This window comes from Nannospalax galili, unplaced genomic scaffold (assembly GCF_000622305.1).
Source record: "Nannospalax galili isolate Female #2095 unplaced genomic scaffold, S.galili_v1.0 scaffold624, whole genome shotgun sequence".
NCBI lineage: Eukaryota > Metazoa > Chordata > Mammalia > Rodentia > Spalacidae > Nannospalax > Nannospalax galili.
The window spans coordinates 146,579-166,493 of NW_008351633.1; the positions used below are offsets into that span (position 1 = coordinate 146,579).

At 38.6% G+C, this 19,915-nt stretch overlaps 1 protein-coding gene across 9 annotated transcripts in view; it reads right to left on the reverse strand.

The window, feature by feature from the left end:
* Dnm3 (dynamin 3) overlaps positions 1 to 19,915 on the reverse strand; it is a 605,597-nt gene that overhangs the window by 25,401 nt on the left and 560,281 nt on the right. For all 9 annotated transcript variants that reach the window (XM_029553749.1, XM_008848499.3, XM_008848501.2 and 6 more), the window contains 3 exons: positions 11,793 to 11,957; positions 4,316 to 4,542; positions 2,622 to 2,858 (listed from right to left, as the gene is read on the reverse strand). In XM_029553749.1, coding sequence (XP_029409609.1) covers positions 2,622 to 2,858; positions 4,316 to 4,542; positions 11,793 to 11,957 — 629 coding nt within the window. The remainder of the gene's footprint in view (positions 1 to 2,621; positions 2,859 to 4,315; positions 4,543 to 11,792; positions 11,958 to 19,915) is intronic.

Sequence of the window (19,915 nt, forward strand, 5' to 3'; positions counted from 1 at the left end):
TTCTTTCTTTTTTTGAAATCTTAAACCCCATTTCTGGCTTGCATTTGGTAGGATTCCTGCTCTGGCTTTTATTGAAAACAGATGCTGTGTGGTCAGAATCCTCCATCTAAAGCAAAGCTTTAATAGGCGTCGGGGCCCTGACAGGCTCTCCAGCTCTGCTCAGGTGACTCCCGCCACAGGGATTCCCTCCCAGCCGACTCTGCTGGCCCTGAATCTTGAGGGCTCAGCACAATACAAACAGCTTTCCTCTTTCGCTTCAGACTCCCATTTCTGTTTTAAATTTGGGACTCTATGCAAGACCAGATCAAGTTAACTTGAGAGCATTCTAGAAATTCTGAATACCTTAACTGTTGCCCTATAAATTCTACAGTGCATCCTCCTTTAATCTGGTGGGTCCCCTTTCTGCCCTGTGGTCCTTGCCCTGACCATTCAGCACAGGCTGCCATCCCCACCCTCCTGCCTGCATGCAAGCTCAAAAATACCAAAGTCAGCTCCACCCTGCTTAACAAATCAGTTTAGCATTGGAAAGTTGATTTTTCTGAAGGATTTTGGCAGGCTAGCTTATTGAAAACCAAGGAGTAAAGCAGTCAAGCAAGCAGGCAATACTTGCACACCCATTCCTGAACACGGTACCACCACGATGCTCTGGTTCTTTCTCATAGCAGAACAGACAAGAAAAACAGAGCTCAAAGCTCCCTATGGGATTCCTGCCTTCCCCCTTCTCCTCACGCCTCCATACCATCCTGGCACAATGGTAGACACTTCCTCAGTCAATTTGAGGTTTTCTAAAACAATAAACTTGATCTTGCTTGTAGCAATGTTCGATGTTGAAATTTGTGTTTTTGATGTGGAAAGGAAATTCTTTTGAACACTACAGTGCAGTGGTTGTCAAGTAGAGTAGGCTTTTGTTCCCCTAAGGGACAGCAGCCATGTCCAAAGATATTTTCAGTGGTCACAAATCGGGGATACAACTGACATCTAGTGAGGTCAGGGATACTGCGAAACATCTGGCAATTCATGGGCATAGCCAGAAACGTAAGAAGTAAGGAGACTAAGAGAGGTCCTGCTGTGGTGACTGAGACTGGGCTACTAGGGCCTAAAGCCTGGCTCCTGGAGGAGTGGCACTGGACAAGTTGCTTAACTTGACTATCTGTAAAATGTGAATATTGTAAAATGTGAAATTGGATTCATGAACAAAAATGTATATGTGAAGCTATTAGGATAATGCCTAACTCATCTTGAAATCAAAAGGAATCTTAGCTATCGTACTATTACTAGACATTTAACTCAGCTTCAAATAATTTAGAAGCCAAGTCTATTGAATATTTACATGTTCTTTGATTAGAACTAATATAATGATAATAGTATTAACAACTTTGACCTTTACAGTTTATCCCCCCCACATTTTTTTAATAGAAGAAAAGTTTATTTGAGCTTACAGATCCAGGGGAATTTATTACCCCCTTTTTAAAATTAAATTTTTGTATATTTCATACAGAACATCTCAATCACTCTTGATCTTCTTCATACCCCCACCCTTGATGTCTCATCTGTCAGGAGCTGGGTGACAATAGTGCCATTAGTTTTTTGTTTTTGTTGTTTCATAGATGATAAACTTCTATCTCCAAGGTAAATGTGTGATCCTGGTATTGTGACTGCAAAACCCTGTGACTCCTGCTCACCCTCTGTTTGAGTCCCCCTAGTTTAGGTTCCCCCTTCCTCTGAATAGCAAAATAAAATGTAAGCAACCACAGTCCTGAAGGTGCACCATGGGTGGCCAGTGGGTAGTAGATGTGGTCAGGTTTTCCTTTGTGGGGCATAAGAATAATCTAATATTCTGCATTAAAAATTAGCTTTGCATATGGGCTAATTTTCTTTCTTTTTAAAATTTCTTATTTTGAGGGGGAAAACTCAATAATACAATTATGTCTACTTTGATTAAACATGGATGAAAGTGAGAATATAACTTCAAGACCACATGTTTTGAGTTCTATTATTGGTTAGCACATATTGCTTGGCAATCCCCCAAATCTGCTTATAATTGCCTAAATTATTCAGTTGTCAACAGCCTAATATGTAATCATCATGTCTACATTAAAATCTCTGTATAGATTTTAAAATTGCAGATTGATTAGCTCAATTTTACTTATTTTACATTAAAGCTAATGATACTGGGGTCATAGTACATGGGGTGAGTGAATAAAAGTCCTTGAGTCAGTGGTTTTCTAGAATTCTTTTGGTAACAGAGAAGGCAGTGTCTTAACTCATGCACCTCTCATGACTTGTGGAGCACACAATTTGCCACAATCCAGCCACAACTTTGTTTTCAAAGCCCTGGGTTGGACTCTATCACAGCTGCTCAGATGGGATTCACTGGGACCCATTTTCTTTGGTGTCATTTACTTTGTGCCAGTTGGTACAAAGGTGTCTTAATGGTATAAGTGGCTCAGGCACCACAGATTTCCCACATCTTCTGTCTCCACTGCCAGTGTGAAAATTGCAAACATGTATGGTAAGATGTTGGCAATGATTTTTTGCTTTGCCTTCAAATAAATGTTGTCTGTTGCACTCTGAGGAGAGAACCAAGGAGCACCTCTACCAACCTTAGCTGCAGACCTTACCTTGGAACACTGGGTGGGGCCCTAGTGGGCCTGGATGGAACTTGTGGAGGGGTTCCAAAGGAATCATTGCTGTTGGGAAAAGGAGGCAATGGGCCTGGGCGGAATGGGACTGGGGGAGCCCCTGAGTGGGGGCCCGGAGAGGGGATAGCAGGAGCTGGTCCTCGGCCAGATGTGGGCCTTGTCAGGGGAGCATTTAGAGTCGGCCTCCTTTGGGTGGTAGGGCTCGGAGGAGGTGACCTGAGACAAAAGACAAATTGTAATTTATTCACTTTTCCTTTGTGTCTGAACTAATCTTTTAAAAAGTTGTGTAATTTCCTGGCTGATTTTTACACTTTATTCTCGACTGTATAACTCCATGTTATAAAAAGTCCAAAGGTGATCCTGCTTGGCACTCCTTTAATGAATGAGCACAACCATCAACAAGCCCAGTTGTGACTATGTTTAGTGATCAGGCTCAGCCGAAGTCGTGATGGCGGTAGTTATTTCATGTAGAAGGGACTGCTGTATAATATCATCTTATTAAAAGGACCTGGAATTTAAAAGGCTTTGGTTCTAGGCACTGGACCCTCACCTGAGTATCCAGCCACTCTTCCCAGCCAACTAGTCCAGCCTTGGAAGACAAAAGAAAAATGAGGAAGAACCCAATAGAGGGATGCTTTTGGAAGCCCTTGTCAAGAAACTCCAATGGACTCTCATATGAACATTTGAAATGTGCCCTGTTCTGACTTTTTTCTAGTTCCCTGTCTAGAACTTGTAACGCTAATTACTCTTGCCTTTACTTCTCCTTCACGTCTCCTATTCATTATTCAAGGACTTTCTTTTCCCCATAGAGACAAGAGTTATGCAATTTGGGAGTCTTTTAGATAGACCCACTGAAGGGATACTCCAATTGCCTCACCCTGAGTCCCTGTTCAGCATTGAAGAAGCCAGAGCGATCTATGTCCCTATTCCCTATTGGCCATTTGGGTAACCCCTTCAGAGGATGGCGTGATAAGAATAGGAGGTAGGAACTGGCTAGGAAGTTAGGATAAAAACACCCCAAAGGAATGTAGCCAGTTTCTTGACTAAAAGTCAAAATGTCCTTGGACCTGTTAGCAACTTACTTTGTTCCAAAGGCCAAAAAATGTCAAAAGTATTTGGGAGTTTGTATCTAATCCTTAAAAGATTTTAGGGTTACCTTTTCAGGAGGGGGAATGTTGGAGGGGAGGGAGTGGGCATGGATTTGATCAAAACACCTTATATACATGTATGAAATTCTCAATAAAGTTTTTGTAAAAGTTAAAAAAAAGTCCAAAGCTATAAAATAAGGGATCAGTTCCCCTCCCCGTCCTTCACTCTGGGAAGACAACCAGTAGCAGTTGCAGATGTTTCTTTCTAAACTATCTCTATACAGGGTATATATATATATATTAATGTCATAGACTACAATCTCCTTTTTTAAAGCTTCAACATTAACTTGATTTTCTTTTCATTTGGTGATATATAGCACTTTTTAACTCTTTTTACTGACTATTGAGTTCTATTGTAAGGATATACTACACTTGTTTCTGAAGCATGTTGGTGTCATCTGACCCCCTCACACCTGAACTTTTCCCTCTTTTAGCTTGGGTTCATATTGGTTTTGGAAAGCATCCTTAGAAACGGACAGTGGACAAGCAGGAAAGAGCTCAGGTACTATGGAGCCTCCTCTCTACCTGCGGGAATGCTGGAGCCAGGAGTCGTCTACCGGAGGTGGAGCTGGGGTAGACACAGTGGCTGTATTGATGTCACCAATGATCACAAGGGCTTCTTTCAGAGCTTGGTACATGCGGAGCATCTCATCTCTACGCTGAGCCTGCTCAGCTGACTCTTCCATCAGAGTGTTTTGGTCCTCAGAAGAATATAACTGTGCTAGGAGCTCGGAGTTGATGAAGTCTTTAACCTGTAAGATCACCACAGAAAAATGAAAATGAGAGGGCACAAATGCAGAATTCGTGGACATAGCCCACAAATGTTGTCCCTGAGAAAAGAGAAAAAAAAACACAAAACAGTTACTCTTATTTTTGTCACTGTAATGGTGCAAGTTCTCCCTTTGTCTTCTGGCTTTCAACAGATTATTGAAGAAAGGTCAAACCTTGGCACCACCAGAGTAGAGCTCCTCAGCTCTGGGAATGTCCCACAATGTTGATGACTACTTGGCTTATGCAGCAAGGAAGGTACCAAGAGGGAAGCAGCAGTATTTTCAACCAAAAACAGTGAAGTAAAGAAACATTTATAATTCAACAAGTTTTCTATTTCTTGGCAATCCCAAACCTGTAGCTAGATGTTTACTAAGATAATTATCAGAAAATTATCCATTCAAAAATTTAAAGTTATCCCCGAAGTAGAAATTAGTACCTATAAATAGATACGAAATATAGATTATAACTACACACATGTATAAAACTATGCAAGTTGATTTTCAAGCAAAGTAAAAGAGATACATTGTGTTTTCTAGAAGTTTACAAGAGTGATAAATATTGACATGAGGCTTCATAGTTATAACAGATACATTTAAAAAACTAAATTGTGAAATATATATATATATATACACACAAGACTCTAGATAGATAGATGATTGATAGATAGATAGATGATAGATAGATAATAGAGCTTTAAAGGGAGGACATTTTATAACAGGATGGAAATAAAGAGGGTCTCTATATCACACAATACTGAGTGAGAGAGGACCAACTCCCAAACTTTATCAGAGTCGTCATCATCATCATCATCATCATCATCATCATCATCTGGCTGGGATAGGATCCAGGGCCTTGTGCATAAGTATGCACTCTATCACTAAGCTCCACCTCAGCCTAAGCATCCTTCTTTTAGAGCAGTGCAGCAAATATGTTAATCAGCTTAAACCTAGAAAAATAAACCAATTTGAGTTTTTCAGTTTCTCTGTTAAGTGAGAAAGCTACATCTTATCTAGTCTTTAAGCGAATTTGTTTAAATTCTGACACCTGGGAGATGCTCAGGATACCTAGATTATGGTTAAAATATAACTTAGTGATGACAAAGATCTAACACCCAGTTGAAGTTTTTAAAAAAGATTTCAAATATGCAAATAATTCCATTAGTAAGAAAATCAGTTAAATCAGTCTCACTCTAGTGAAATAACAGAGTTCCCTGCACACATTCTGTAAACCAAGATTGATTCAAATATAGAGGTGATGAAATGCACACTATGTATTCAGGGGGCTGGCTCTCTGGTGGGGGGGAGGTTACAATACTTGTAGAAGGTCGATTTGGCTAGAAAATCTGGGAAAGAATATGATGCTTGGAATGCTAAGGAAAAGTGTTTGAACTTTAGCCACTTGGCAATGGAAGGCTCTTAAGCAAGCAAATGAAATAACAAGTCATTATGCAAATTAATGTGGCTGTGACTGGAAAAGAATTTGCAAAGAGTGGCAGTGGAGATAAATCCAGTAAAAGGCTGTCATTGATTGTTCATGGGGTGATAGAGTTTATCAATGCTGCAAAGGAATAAAAAAGATGGGTACAGGTAAACACCATTATAAAGGAAGAATTGCCTTGTTCTTGGTGTTGTCTGTTTGAGAGAGGCATGAAAGAAAAGAACAACCAGAGGTGTCTGGTATTGCTATTTGGGTAGGCAGGCGAATAGGAAACCAACAGGCAAAAGGGAAAGTCAGATTTCCAGGAAAGGCTGTAAATTTGGCTTTGGGAATATTTTTATTCCCTTTGAAGATTTATCCACTTTGAAACACACTTTCAGGTACCCACAGAGGCGTAGATATGTGCACAGACCTTCCATTGTTGGGTGTATGTGTGCGTGTACTTGGATACAAAGCACAACTTAAAACTCAAAACCAGACGGTTTTCCTGGCATACAGCATCAGTAGGGTTAAGTGCTTTTGAAGCTTTACGTTTTGCCAGAGTGTCACTTAGGATCTATCAAACACAATTTAGAAGAAGACCTTTTTAAGAATAGATCTAAAGCAGATTATGAATCAACTGTTAAATTGAAATAAAATAAGAGACCCTGATGTTACACACTATAAAGCTGAACTCTTGTTCATTATGCCTTCATTTGGCAATGCTCCGATAGAATTTGTATTATTAGTAGGAGAGAAAACACATTGCTATTGTTCTTTTCTGTATGTAGGCTACCTTGGCATTAGTTAGGCAGAGGCAGGGGAACAACAGAGTTATTGCAATAGTGCAGCTATCACACTATATACTTAAATATCAAGTATGGGTTAGCATTTTATTTTGTATGTTAGGAAGAGTTTAGGCTGACTTCTGTCTAGCCCAGCCTAGCTTTGCTATACTAAACTGGGATTTGGAACAAAGATGGGGTAGTTTCCAGAAACTTTAGGGACTTTTGGAGCCTTTTAGGTGTCAGCAGCACAAATATTTAAGTAATGGCTTCTGCAACACAATTACTGAGCTCTTTTAGGTGATAGCATTTAATAATACCTCACAAAACACAACAAACCAATTATGCTTGGATGGGAGATTTGAAACAATATTTGTGCTTTTAGTTATAACACCTTATAATCTATACATCTTTGTGTGGCTCACAAAAACTCTCACACACAAAATCTCATTCGGGCTCAAACTCTGCAGGCTAAATAAACAGGCATTACCACACCACGTCCCACTGCTCAGTGTAAAGGAATGTGAGGTCATTAAAAACCGTTCCACATGTTTTCTTGCTCCTAACTTTTAACCCTTCTCTAGTGCCCTGCAAGAGGTTTGAATCTTAAACTGTCTTTGTTATGACTGAGGCATTTTAATGCCTTCACCAGGAGACAGTGCAGTTTCCTGGGATAAGGTGTCCCTGAAATCAAGTTCTCTGGAGGGGAGGGTTTCGGTGTGGAATATCAGTATGGCTCATTCATATATGTAAAGATCTCACTGAGAAGTTTCATTTTGTTTAGTCTGGGGGCTGCAGTTGGTTAGAATTTTAACACTCAGATCTCACATATGTGCTCAGATTGCCTTCCCTTTCCCTGGGGATTTAGTCCTGTCAATGACCAAGGAGGCTTTCCTTCAAAAAGTAACTCCATGGACTCAAAATGCTGGACAAAAGAAGAGAGAAAAATACACACACTGCAGGACTCGCAAGTTCAGAGACAGGCAAAACTAGTCTACCATCTATGAAATGGGGGAGTCTTCCCCTGGTCACAGTGAGGGTAGGAAAGTAGGGAGAATGAGTGGGGTGTTGGGGGCAGCTGAGTGGGTTGTGAGCTTGTGAGTTTTTTCTTGAATATCATGCTGTATTCTTGGCCTGTGCAAATAGATTCATGGTCTAAATGCCAGAATAATGCTCTGGCATTAAAGATGTATTTTCCACACAAATAGTGAACATTGAAAATAGCACTTTACTTCATACACCTTAAGGAAGTTTTGAAACTAGGGCACATGGCATTAATTTTCCTCCAAAGTGCCGACGGCCCAAGTGGTTAGTGTGGACTTGTAGGGGGTCATGGCCTAGAGGGTCAGTGTGGACTTGCAGAGGGTCATGGCCCAGAGGGTCAGTGTGGACTTGCAGGGCCTGGCAGCAGCACCCATTCCAAGTGGGAAATGCCCCTGGACTTCATGTCTTCCAATAATTTTTTTTTTAAAGAATTCATGAAAGCTTTTACATTTTAGTTTGTGTTCTGTGAATTTGAGTGTGAAGAACAATGCTTTAAGATTTAAGACACTGTTTCTCATATGCAAGCAAACCTTAATTAAATCTTTGAGTAATATGAGCCCTCTGGGAAGATACACTCTGTGGGCAAGGAGCCCTCTGGGTTACAAGGGCTGACTTAGAGCCCAGCCCCAACTCCCATGTGCATTATTTGCTGTTGAACGAGAGATAGCATCAGACTGTGAATGAGAAGACCCGAAGTGCATTGCAACCTTGACTCTGACAGCCCACAGCTGTGTAATCCTGGACAAGTCACTTTAACCTCTCTAGGCTTCAAGTCTTATAACAAGTATCCCAGGGGTGATTATCTAAGGGATTCAAACAGGAAACTATGTACCACTTTGCCACACATGGTTTAGAATAAAGCTGGATTCCTTCATTCTGCTGAGGAACTTCTAGAGGGGCAAACTACTGAGGAGAGGCCATCAGCATGGGCTGGCCGTGGGGCGTGATGTGTGTTAGTTCTAAGACCCAAACAGAGCTTTGCTGCTCTAACTGTAGCCTGTCATAAACTTGTGTTTCTTTGTGCTGCTGTTACCTGGTATGTTTAAGTAATGAAACAGCTGCTGTGTTTCAATAGACAAAGGCTTACAGTATGTCTGAAGCCAGGCATTTATTGCCTGGCTTTAAACTTCTTAAACAATTCCATATGGAGACCTGAGTGGCAGAATGCTTAATGTAAACTTTCAAAGGAAACTGCCCACCGAACCCTGAACCTTATGGAAGCTAGCTGAAACATAGTCTTTTTTCAGGAGGCCAGGCTGCCATCCCCCTTTCAAAGGGGAAAGGCCATAGATCAGGAAGACATAGAGGACCCCTCTTTGGCATTTATTCCATCTGAGACTAGCTGTTTACAGAAAGGGTGGGGTTCAGAATTAGGAGTTGGGCTTTGTTTTCTAGTTGTGATTCTATTACTAATTCTCTCATTTTATCACTTCAAATCAAATTTAAAACCCCAGCCTCCCTGCATGACATAGAGCTGTGTATTTGCTAGGTTTATTTCTTTGTACTTAACAGGTTACATCTGGAATGAACAAAAGGCTCGGGCATTGAGATGCTGTGAGAATGTGAGTACACTGTTTTCAGAAGATATGAAATTTCTATTTGAAAAAGTCATATAAGTTAAAAATCAATAATGCATGTTATAGATACAAGATCTTTTAATAAAAGAAATAAAACACAGAAAAGATAATATTCAAGAAAGGCAAGCATGCTAGAGCGGTGAAACTTGTTTCTGGTAGATATAGAAAGTTACATTTCCAACTGAGGCTGCCTTTGCTTCATGAGAATTCATCGTGACTGATGCTTTTGCTTTCTCCATGTTCCTATTAGTCGCTGCTTCAAGGTCTGACCTTGCAGATCAGGTCTTAATAGAAGTTTTCTTCCCTGTGACTCGTAAGTGAAGCCCCTCTCAAAACAACTGGCAGAGCTTTTTCTCCACAGGCACTATTCTATAAGTGGGGGTTTCACTACTCTGTCCTGCGAGTTGGTGTGGGGGTAGGTTGGGTATTTGGTTCTTGTTTTTTTTAAGAAGGTGAAAGTAGGATAGATTTGCAGTAGGATTTTTTTCCCTCCGTTTTAACTAATTTGTGTCAAGCTGCTTCTCAGAGCCATAGACAGGAAGTATGATTTCCTGTGCTGATGATTTAATATAGTGCAAAGCAAAGCAGAGCTTGAACCGAAGGCAGGACTAATGACTCCCGGTAAAACAGTGGAAAGATAAATGATCCCTAATCAAGAAAATGTTTAAATAAGCAAGTGCCTGGATATACCACAGCAAAACAACCTGAGTTCATTTAAGCAAAGTTAAGAGGGTAATTTTAAAGATACACAGACTTTTTGTTTAGTACTTCAGATTTTTCTAAATGGCTTGCAGCCACATCTATCATATTCCCTGACAGTACTGTGAGGTCCCTTCACATTCCCGCTAAAGTTGTAGGAGGGACTGACTTCAGCTCAGAGGGACAAAAAGATCTGCTTCAGGATTACTGGCCAACCACAATTACACAATTCATAGTTTCTACTTTTCCAGTTAATTGCTTACCTGCTGCTTAGACTTCGAAGCATCCTGCTAACCTTACTTGAATACACAAAATGTTCATGAAAATAGTTAAATATACAACAGCTCATACAAGCACTTAGGACTTCTTAAATAAAGGAATACACAACTGCAGAGGTCATGGTGGAGCCGATGGTCATCCTCAGAACTTTAGAAATAAATCTTGAAGTATGGATAAGGACTAATAGTTCTTAAATAGGTACCCTATTCATTCCTTACACTCACAGTTTTCACAGTACCCTGACATATCCTGTTATTCTGGAAGAAATCCCTAAGTCAGATGCACTTACAATGGTCAGTAGTCTACATAAGGAAGAGACAGGTCCATAGCAGCTAATTGACTCACATTAGGTCAAAATCCTTTAGCAGAACCAGGCTTAGAACCAGGTTTCTCCTGAATTCTAGTTTAGGGCCCTTTTCACAATTTTACCATCTGATTTTGATTCCTTATAAACCAAAAGATGTCCTAAGATAGTAGTGGGAATAAAACGCTTGTTGTGTTATCTTTCAAGATTCAGAAAAGCCCACTTTAAAAATACTTCATCAGCCCTTTATCTAAAAAGATAATTTCTCTAATAACTGTCACTTCATTTGTCCTTTAAAAAGTTAACTACAAAAAGAACCAAACTGGGTCACACAAGTTAAGTATCACATCCAGACTGCTACCATAGAGGGAGCATTCTGGACAATGTAAATCCACTGATGGCTACTATAGCAAGAGACTGAGCGATCTGTGGTTATAGCACCCATCCTTACCTTAGAAAAACCAGCTGACCTGGGTGCAGTGACTCATGCCTATAATCCCAGATCTTGGCAGGCTAAGTTAGGAAGAGCACTGTGAGTTCTAGGCCAGCCTGAGCTACAGAGTGAAACCTTGTCACAGAAAGCCAGAAAACAAAACAAAAACAAGTTGACTGACTTCATATTCAAGGGGGTAAGTTTAATAAGTCCTTTCTCTGGTGAAAAAAGTCATTCCACAGTTTATAGATGATGAAAATAATCATATTGACATATTTCTCTCTCTCTCTCTCTCTCTCTCTCTCTCTCTCTCTCTCTCTCTGTGTGTGTGTGTGTGTGTAGGAAAAAAGTATTATCCTTTGCCTTTACTCTCAAGGTTCTGGATCCAGGGCATCTTATTTCATTGCTGGCTTTGCAGTTCCATGAATATTGTATTTTGGCACTCTCTCATGGGCACATTTGCTCCCTTCTAGAAGAGGGCCAATGAGGATCATCTCAGTGCTGTAGTTGGAAATTTCTTCTGTGTTCTCTTTCATTGCTCAATCACCCACATGTAAAGGTAAAATCACAAATCTGGGTAATAAGTATTTCAGTTTTCCACAGAGATAGACCACAGAGACACTCAAGCAAAGGTACTCAATTTCCAAACTAGAATGAGTTAAGGGTTAAAAGGAGATAGTTTATAATCACTTACATTATTGATCATAAGATGCATTATCGTTTTCGGAATTAGATCTCGAATACATTTGTTGATAATTGACATGTAGGAGTCTACGAGGTTGCGGATGGTTTCCACTTGTCTTTCCAATTGTGGGTCCATGGAAAAGTTTTCTGCTTGGCCATTCTCATCATTTTCATTCTAACAGAAAGGAAACAAAACATGGATTACCTCGTATTCTCTCGGAATAAAAAAATATCAATCATCAAATGATTGACTTCCACTTAGCATAGGTAGAATTTAGTATACAGTAACATCTTTATCTTATCACCCATCAATTCTAAAAAAAAACAAAAAACAGAACCCTACAGTTATTCAACTTTTAGCTTGTCATGTTCGAGGAAAAACAAGTATCCTGATTCTGAATGAATGTTGAGAGGAATAACCAAATAAACAGTGTACCTCACAGCATACCTCTGGAGAACAGTCTAATCTTAAGCCATTTGTAAGTGGGCCAGAGGTCTGAGTCCTAACAGATGATGCAGATGTAAGCCTTTGGGAGGAGTCTCCAGGGAGCCTATAGATTAGAATAACCTTGATGTTCTGGCACTGCTGGGCCAGCTCTGGATTGGATCAGCTCAGATTCAAAACTCAATCCCCAAGGACTGGCCAGGAGCCCAAATCACAGATATAAAGATAAGTCAGTCTTCCATGCACTTGCTGGATTTGCTGTGTAAATTCCTCTTGTGTCATCATGGCTAAGGACTGGCTCCATTGTGGAAAACTGACCATTTTAACTTCCAGCTTGTTAATTTTTTGAATAAAGCAGAACCCTTTTACACACAAAGAATTTATTTGTGTAACATGAGAGAAGCATCTGTTTTCTATACTATATGACTTGAGTTAATTAATTTTGGCTTATCCACCCAGAGGCTGGGCTGGAATGGTATCTTCATCATTAAGGTCTGACCTATTGGCTTGGCATTGAAATCAATTTAGAACAAATGGTCTTTATTTCAAGTCCAGTTGAACCAATCTTAGGCTCAAAACATCATACAGATATTGTTAGTGGTCCAGCTACTTTCTAGTATTTGGAAAGATTTAATTATGAATGGAAAAGGGAAATAATTTGTTGCTTCTAACACTGGCATGGAGTACTTTTCTTTGGAAATGTACATACTTTGATCTGCCAGGTTTTCAATCAGCTCTAGGCAAAGCACTGTGCTAAATAACTGGATCTATAAATGACAAGTCTTTCCTTTGAATCAATATACATGTGTAAAAGGAATATTTATAGGCTACAAAATCATTAATAATGAAGGAATTTATAATCATTTAATCTCATAAACACCTCTTTAAAATATTTTTATGTTTATATACCTCATATAATATGAAAACTAATTAAAGTATATGCTCACTCTACAAAATGGGTAATTTTCCTGGCCTGAAAGTATGACCCCATGCTTTGCCCTCAGGCTAACAGAATAAGGCTGTCTCTGGGGCGTCTTTCTGGTACAATAGCAAGGTGGAGGACTGGAATATGCAGAATGTTAGCTATTCCACTCTTGTATTTTTTTAAAGTGGTCTTAAATCTTGGGTAGTTTTCGCATAATGAGCTTGTGATATAAGCATATTTACAATAAAAACAGTATAAGCCATTTCTAATTCAAACCTTAAAGAGGCCAAACTTATCTACATGTGCCTCTATGTTTTCTATAAGTAAGTCTCCTTGCCTGAAGCCCCATCTTCCTACCACTGTTTCCTGCCTGTAAAGAGCTTTCATTTCAAAGTTGCTCCGCCATCATCTTCCCCAAACAAGCTCCTGCTGCCCTAAGACTCTTGACCACTTCCTCCTCTTACTCTTACTTACTCTTCTGTTTGCTTGTATTAGTTACCATTCACCTTAGTTCTATACTTTTCCCTCATTCTAGGATTTTGTTTATCTCCCTCTTATCAGTACCCACCACACATTTCCGTGTATCTGAAGAGAAAGGGGAGGAGCTAACACTACAAGCGCATTTACCTAAGTCAAGGAAGCTGCCCCAGTGCACAAAACCTTGTTTTGTGGAAAAAAATGTTCTTTATGTAAAGCGATAGAAGCCTATATAACAACTGCAGTATATAATTTGGTTCATTTCTCTGGCCTCAAACACTCCTGGATTTTGCTATTGTGTTTAGCAATAGGGCCTGATAGCATTTCAGCATCAACTGGCTTTTCCCAGAGTGTTTGTTTAGCATTCATTGTGTTTCCTATACCTTCTAAGCAGTCGGTATAGAAGAACTGGGCCACAGTTAGTAAGTGGGCACCAGTGTTATCGCTATCCAATAGAAGAGGATGTTGGGGCCCCGAGAGCTGAAATTTGTTCAACTAATGTAAAATGAATATGATGTCAAATTAAATTTCTTTTTCCTTAGGTGAAAAAAAAAACCCAGGAAGTATAAAAAAATGAAATAGCCACACTACATCAAGTCAGTTTTATTCATGAAACAATTTAAGAATTTTAAAAGAATTTCTAGGAAAAAGATGTCATTAAAAACTGCTATCCATAAGAAATAAATGATTGCACTAAAAGAGAAAAGCCAAATCAACAGCATTTATTAAAATAAGCCTCCAGGAATATGAAACACCAGGAAAATGATATTATTTGGTTTTCTACAGAAACACAGATTTTCCCATTCTATATTATACTTAACATTTAACCTTGCTTTACATTGTTTATCAAAACATTTTTGCACTTTTGAAATCAGAAGCAATATTTGATTACTTTGATGTATCAGAATGAATAATGAACATTGGTTTCATAGAGTAAATACTTCAAGATACAGGCATAGGCAAGGACTTTTTGTAAAAGGACTCCAATAGTTCGTGAAATAAAACCAAAACTTGACAAGTGTATTGCATGAAATTAAACAGCTTCTGCACAGAGAAGGAAATAATCAAGTAAAGAGACAGCCCACAAAATGTAAGAAAGTCTTTGCCAGCTCCACATCAGAGAGGAGATTAATATCTAGAAACTAGAATCCCTAATGAACTCAAACACTAAGAAACCCCAAATCATCTAAAATTAAATGGGCAAATGAAATGAACAGATATTTCTAAAAAGATGGTGTACAGATGGCCAATGGATACATGAAAAATGCTCCAAATCCTCAGTCATTAAGGAAATGTTAAATCAAAACTATGCCAAGATAACACCTCCCACTTGTTGGAATGATTATTATTTAAAAAGATAAACATGAACAATGATAAATACTGGCAAGGATGGGATAGAGGACCCTTGTACACTGCTGGTGGGATTGTAAACAAGTTTGGCCACTATGGAAATCAGGATGGAGGTTTCAAAAAATATTAAACTACCTTGTAGAACTACCATGTGATCCACCTAGCCACCCCTGGGGATAAACCCAAAGAAATCTAAATCAATGTAATACAGAAGCATCTATGCATCCATGATTACTGCAGCACTTCTTACAAGAGCTATGATATGGAATGTGCCTTTGACAAATGGATGAAGAACATGTATATATACACAGTGAAACTTTATTCTGCCATAAAGAAGAATCAAATTATGTCATTAGCAGGAAAATGGATGGAATTGGAGACCATCTTCTTAAGCAAAACAAACCAGACAAATCACACCAGACATATGTTTTCCTTCATGAGGAACCTATCTTTTATACACACACACGCACACATACACACACACACACACACACCATGAAAATAGAAGGGGTACTATTTAGGAAGTGCAGGAGAGGAGTAATGGGGAACACATATCACCAAAACACACAATATCCTTGAATAAGTATGCCATTATAAAATTCATTGCTTTACACAACAAATGTGCACTAACAGAAAGAGTTCTAGTCAACTAGTGGATGCTGAGGGAGGATCATTCTCCAAGGAATGGAGCTCCCCAAATGTTATATAACATAAAATGGACAGTCCTAAACACAGGTATGCACAAGCACCACTAAATGGACTCAGTGCATTATATATGTATGTGTGTGTGTGCGCATATGGATATATTTATCAATGTATGCTTGTATATGTAACAATAATAAGAGTACTAGAAATTGAGAGGGAGTGGAGGAACATAGGGGGAGTCAGTGAGGAATGGAGAGGGATGGAAACAATGCAAAAATGATCATGTATGAAATCCTCAAAAATAAGAAAATGAAAAAAAACCCCACACTGGTTAAATTCTCAGCATAAAAAATTAGAGGCCGGGGGGGGGGGGGAGGCTGGAGAGATGGCTTAGCAGTTAAGAGCACCAACTAGTCTTGCAGAGAACCTGGGTTCAATTCCCACATAGTGGCCAACACCCATTTGTAACTCCAGTTCCAGGGGATCCAACACCCTCTTCTGAACTCTGCAGGCACTGCACAACACGGGTGCACTTACACATATGCAGACAATACACTCATACACATAAAATAAAAATAATAAAATTAAAAATTAGAGGCATTCCAAAATAGCTAGTAAGACAGTTTGAAATTCTCTTAACTTCTGGAAATTTAGTAGACATGTGGCCCCATGCAAATCTTTATTCTTCTGGGAACACAGTGGACATGGTAGGGAAATCATGGAACCCAGAATACAAATTTAACTTGTTGATTTTACAAAGTAACAATAATTTCCCCTCTAGTATGTCTAAGATGAATGGGAAAGCATATATAGATGGAATTTGTTTTTAACCAAGTAATTGCAGCAAGCAAATGTTCCCTTTTCTCTAACCCCAACCTCTAACCCAATTCTCTTGCCTCTTTCTGGATGTATGCTGTGTTGAGTATGTATTTTTTTTTTCTTTGTTTAAATTATAGGATTGCAATTGGATTCTTTGCAGTCAAAGTCCTGAACTGACAGCTGTTTATCATTATCCTCATCAAGGGAATGTAAAATAAAAATAGTAATTTGTCTCTGATCTTTGAGGCAAAAAAAGAATGGTCTGCAAACATTTAACCTTTTATGTGCAGGTTCATTGATGCTGTTTACAAAATGTGAATAATGCTGTAGAAATCAGTTTTCTTTTGAAAATACAATGGATAAGTCTTGTTGCATTTATTTCTAAATAGCTTTTGAGAAATCTAATTAAATTTAAACAATAAAAATAACCTTTTGAATATGAAGTTGTTTATAAAAGTTCCTATAACTTTCTTATGAAATTATTTGAACAGCATTTAAGAAAACAGATTATTTTCCAAATTTTAATTGAAAAAATACTACAATTTTATTTTGGGGGACACTGAGTGTTCAAGGCGCATGTGTAGAGGTCAGAGAACAACTATCATGAGTCAGGTCTCTCCTTCCACCAAGTGCTTGCCAGGGAATCAAACTCAGGTCATTAAGTTTGGCAGCAAACTCTTTTACTCTCTGAGCATCTCACTGCCCCCCCCCAATTTTAATCTAAAAGCTATAAAGACTATTACTTTAATAGGCAAAGGAGTAAAAATGTTGAAAGAGAAGTAATTTTCAATTAATATTGAGGCCTCTATTATACAATGGAGATTGTCTTCTTATGCAAAAAACCCCATCTAAGTCATAGACTTATTTGAGAACGACTGGAACCATTCAAAAATGTTGATGACTTCAAGCCTTCAAAAATGGAATAGTGGAAATTAGAAGTATTTTAGTAATAATAAGTACATAAAAACACTAATGGAGGAGGTGAATTTAAGTACATAAAAATACTACTACTTTGCATCAGTGGAGACTACTGAACAACATTCTACAGACCTGTACAGTAACTTTTCCAGAAAACCCACACTTGCCATCCTTAAAACATATTACAATCACACAGTTTTCTACCACTTTAAACAAAGAAGAAAAAAATTATTTGACTTTTTCTTCATGGACCCTGTCATCATGTAAATGCTGTTCCTGTGGTAATACACCTTCCCATTTTTCCAGCCCCCCATTGCTAGAAATGTTTTCATTGAAAACTTTCTCTACTCCTGAGATCATTTAATTTTAAATTGCTGAGGCTGGAAAGGTATGTGACCGCACTTGAGCAGGATGACCTGGGAACCACAGCCCAGAGAACCTGGGAGGGTGGCCTAGGTGGCAGTCTGGCAATGTGACAAGTATTGCAGCCATCAATTCAACAAATATTTAGTGCCTGGTGTGGAATTGTGAAAGATACAAAGGAAGTGTAAAAGCACGCACCTCACTTGTGAGCTAAGCAGGGAGAACACAAAGGGAGAGATGAGCCTGTGTCTAAGGATATGCTGAAGTAAGGGCTCAGGGGAAAGAGGACCTTGTGGTATTTTTAAGGATGGGAACATTAGAACCTGGGTGGAACTTCAAAGATGTGACTGAGGGACATGTCCATTGTTTTCTTTCTGGTACTTAGCAGGAACTTAATAACCATTATGGTCACTTCCTGAGGAAGTGGGTTTTTATTTCAGAAGAGTTAGAGACTCAGCTCTGCTGTGATCATGGGGGACATGAAGACAATTCTTTGCACTCTTTATGTAGTCCTCCTTCTTTATGGACAGGATAAATAACCCTCTACATCCAACCTTGCATTTGGTTGATAAAAGATCTTCACTACAACTGAAGGTGTACACAGATTTGAACTACGGCTGCCATCAAAAGACTGAGTAGTGAAAGGGACATGTATTTGCCAAGAAACATCCTCAATACAGGAGGAAACTCTCTTCAGTCAGACTCAGGTTACTGCTGGATAATACCTAGAAGCAGGATCGATCTCTGTCTGCTTCCTTGTTTCCATTTTCAACCTTATTGGCTCTTTGGAGTTGCTTTATCTGAATGTTATTCTTTATATTCCACGTACTGTATCACTCCTAAGTAACATCATAAACACTACAACGCTATATATGATTAATGTGAAATTAAGCTGCAGTGAAAAATCTTTTGAATTTTAAAGATGCTTATTTGATTGGAAACAACAAACCATCCAACAAAGACAACAAATACGGTGACGACATTTTAAACTTTTATGCTGCTCTGTGTCTTTTTGTTTATTTATTTATTTTCATGGTTGTTTGTTTATTTTGTTTTTTGAGATACTGTCTGTCTGTAGCCCCAACTGGCCTAGAACCCACATTGTAGACCAGGCTGTGCTTGCTCTCACAGAAATCTGTCTGCCCCTGCTTCCCAAGTGCTGGAATTTAAGAGCATGTTCTACAGCACCCGGCTGTATTCTGTTTTAGATAGTCAAACGAGGCACTTTTGTAAGTGATTTTATCTGAGATGGGCTAGCTTCTTTTCAATTCAAATTTAGCCCATATAAAATTTCAAAACAGAAAATTCTGAATTAAATTTAAAATCTTTGGGAGGACTGCCACATAATTGACAGGATGTATTATATTACTTTCTTTAAAATAAGAATTCTATTTCTATAAATCCTTGGGATACTAAAAAAAAAAAAATCAGTGGCCTAAAATTTTGATGATGAATTGAAATGGGGGAAATAGAAGAGGAGACTTTTCCTCATATACACAACAGTCTCACATAATGGCATTCACAGTCTAAAGTGCACAGAAATTGCTTTTTCTGTAGCTATGATGTTGGAGGGTTCTTGGGAAAATCTGAAAAACGTGCATATCTTATCCTGCAGTTCTCCTAAAACTAACACCAGTCTAGCCTTTAATCTATCAACAAGTCTGTATTGCTTTACATAACAAATAAGCTCATGAATACGAAAAATTGATGTCAAGTATTTTTATTTATGTGTATTTGTTTGTCTGTACAAGTGTGTGGGGTTGTCTGCAGAGGCCAGCAGAAGGTGTTGGATTCCTTGGAGCTAGAGTTAAGGACGGTTGTGAGCCACCCAATGTGGGTGCTGGGAACCAAACTCCAGTCTTCTGAAAGTGTGGCAGACACTGAACTGCTAAGCCATCTCTCCAATCTCTCATGTCAAATGTTTTAAGCACAACCTACAATATTACTATTTAAACAATCTTATTGACACTTATTTTTAAATTGTAAATATTTATTTCAAGAAAATCTCAATCTTTATGTACTGACTTCACTTGCCAAAAATTAATGACTTTTCACACAATTACATAATTGAGATAAAATGATTTATGTGACTTCTTTAAAAATAGCCGCTCCTGTAATCCTCATTTTTGGTTTTAGAAAATATTCATAATTTTCAAAGGATCCAAATTATTTTTAAAATTATTGGCTATTG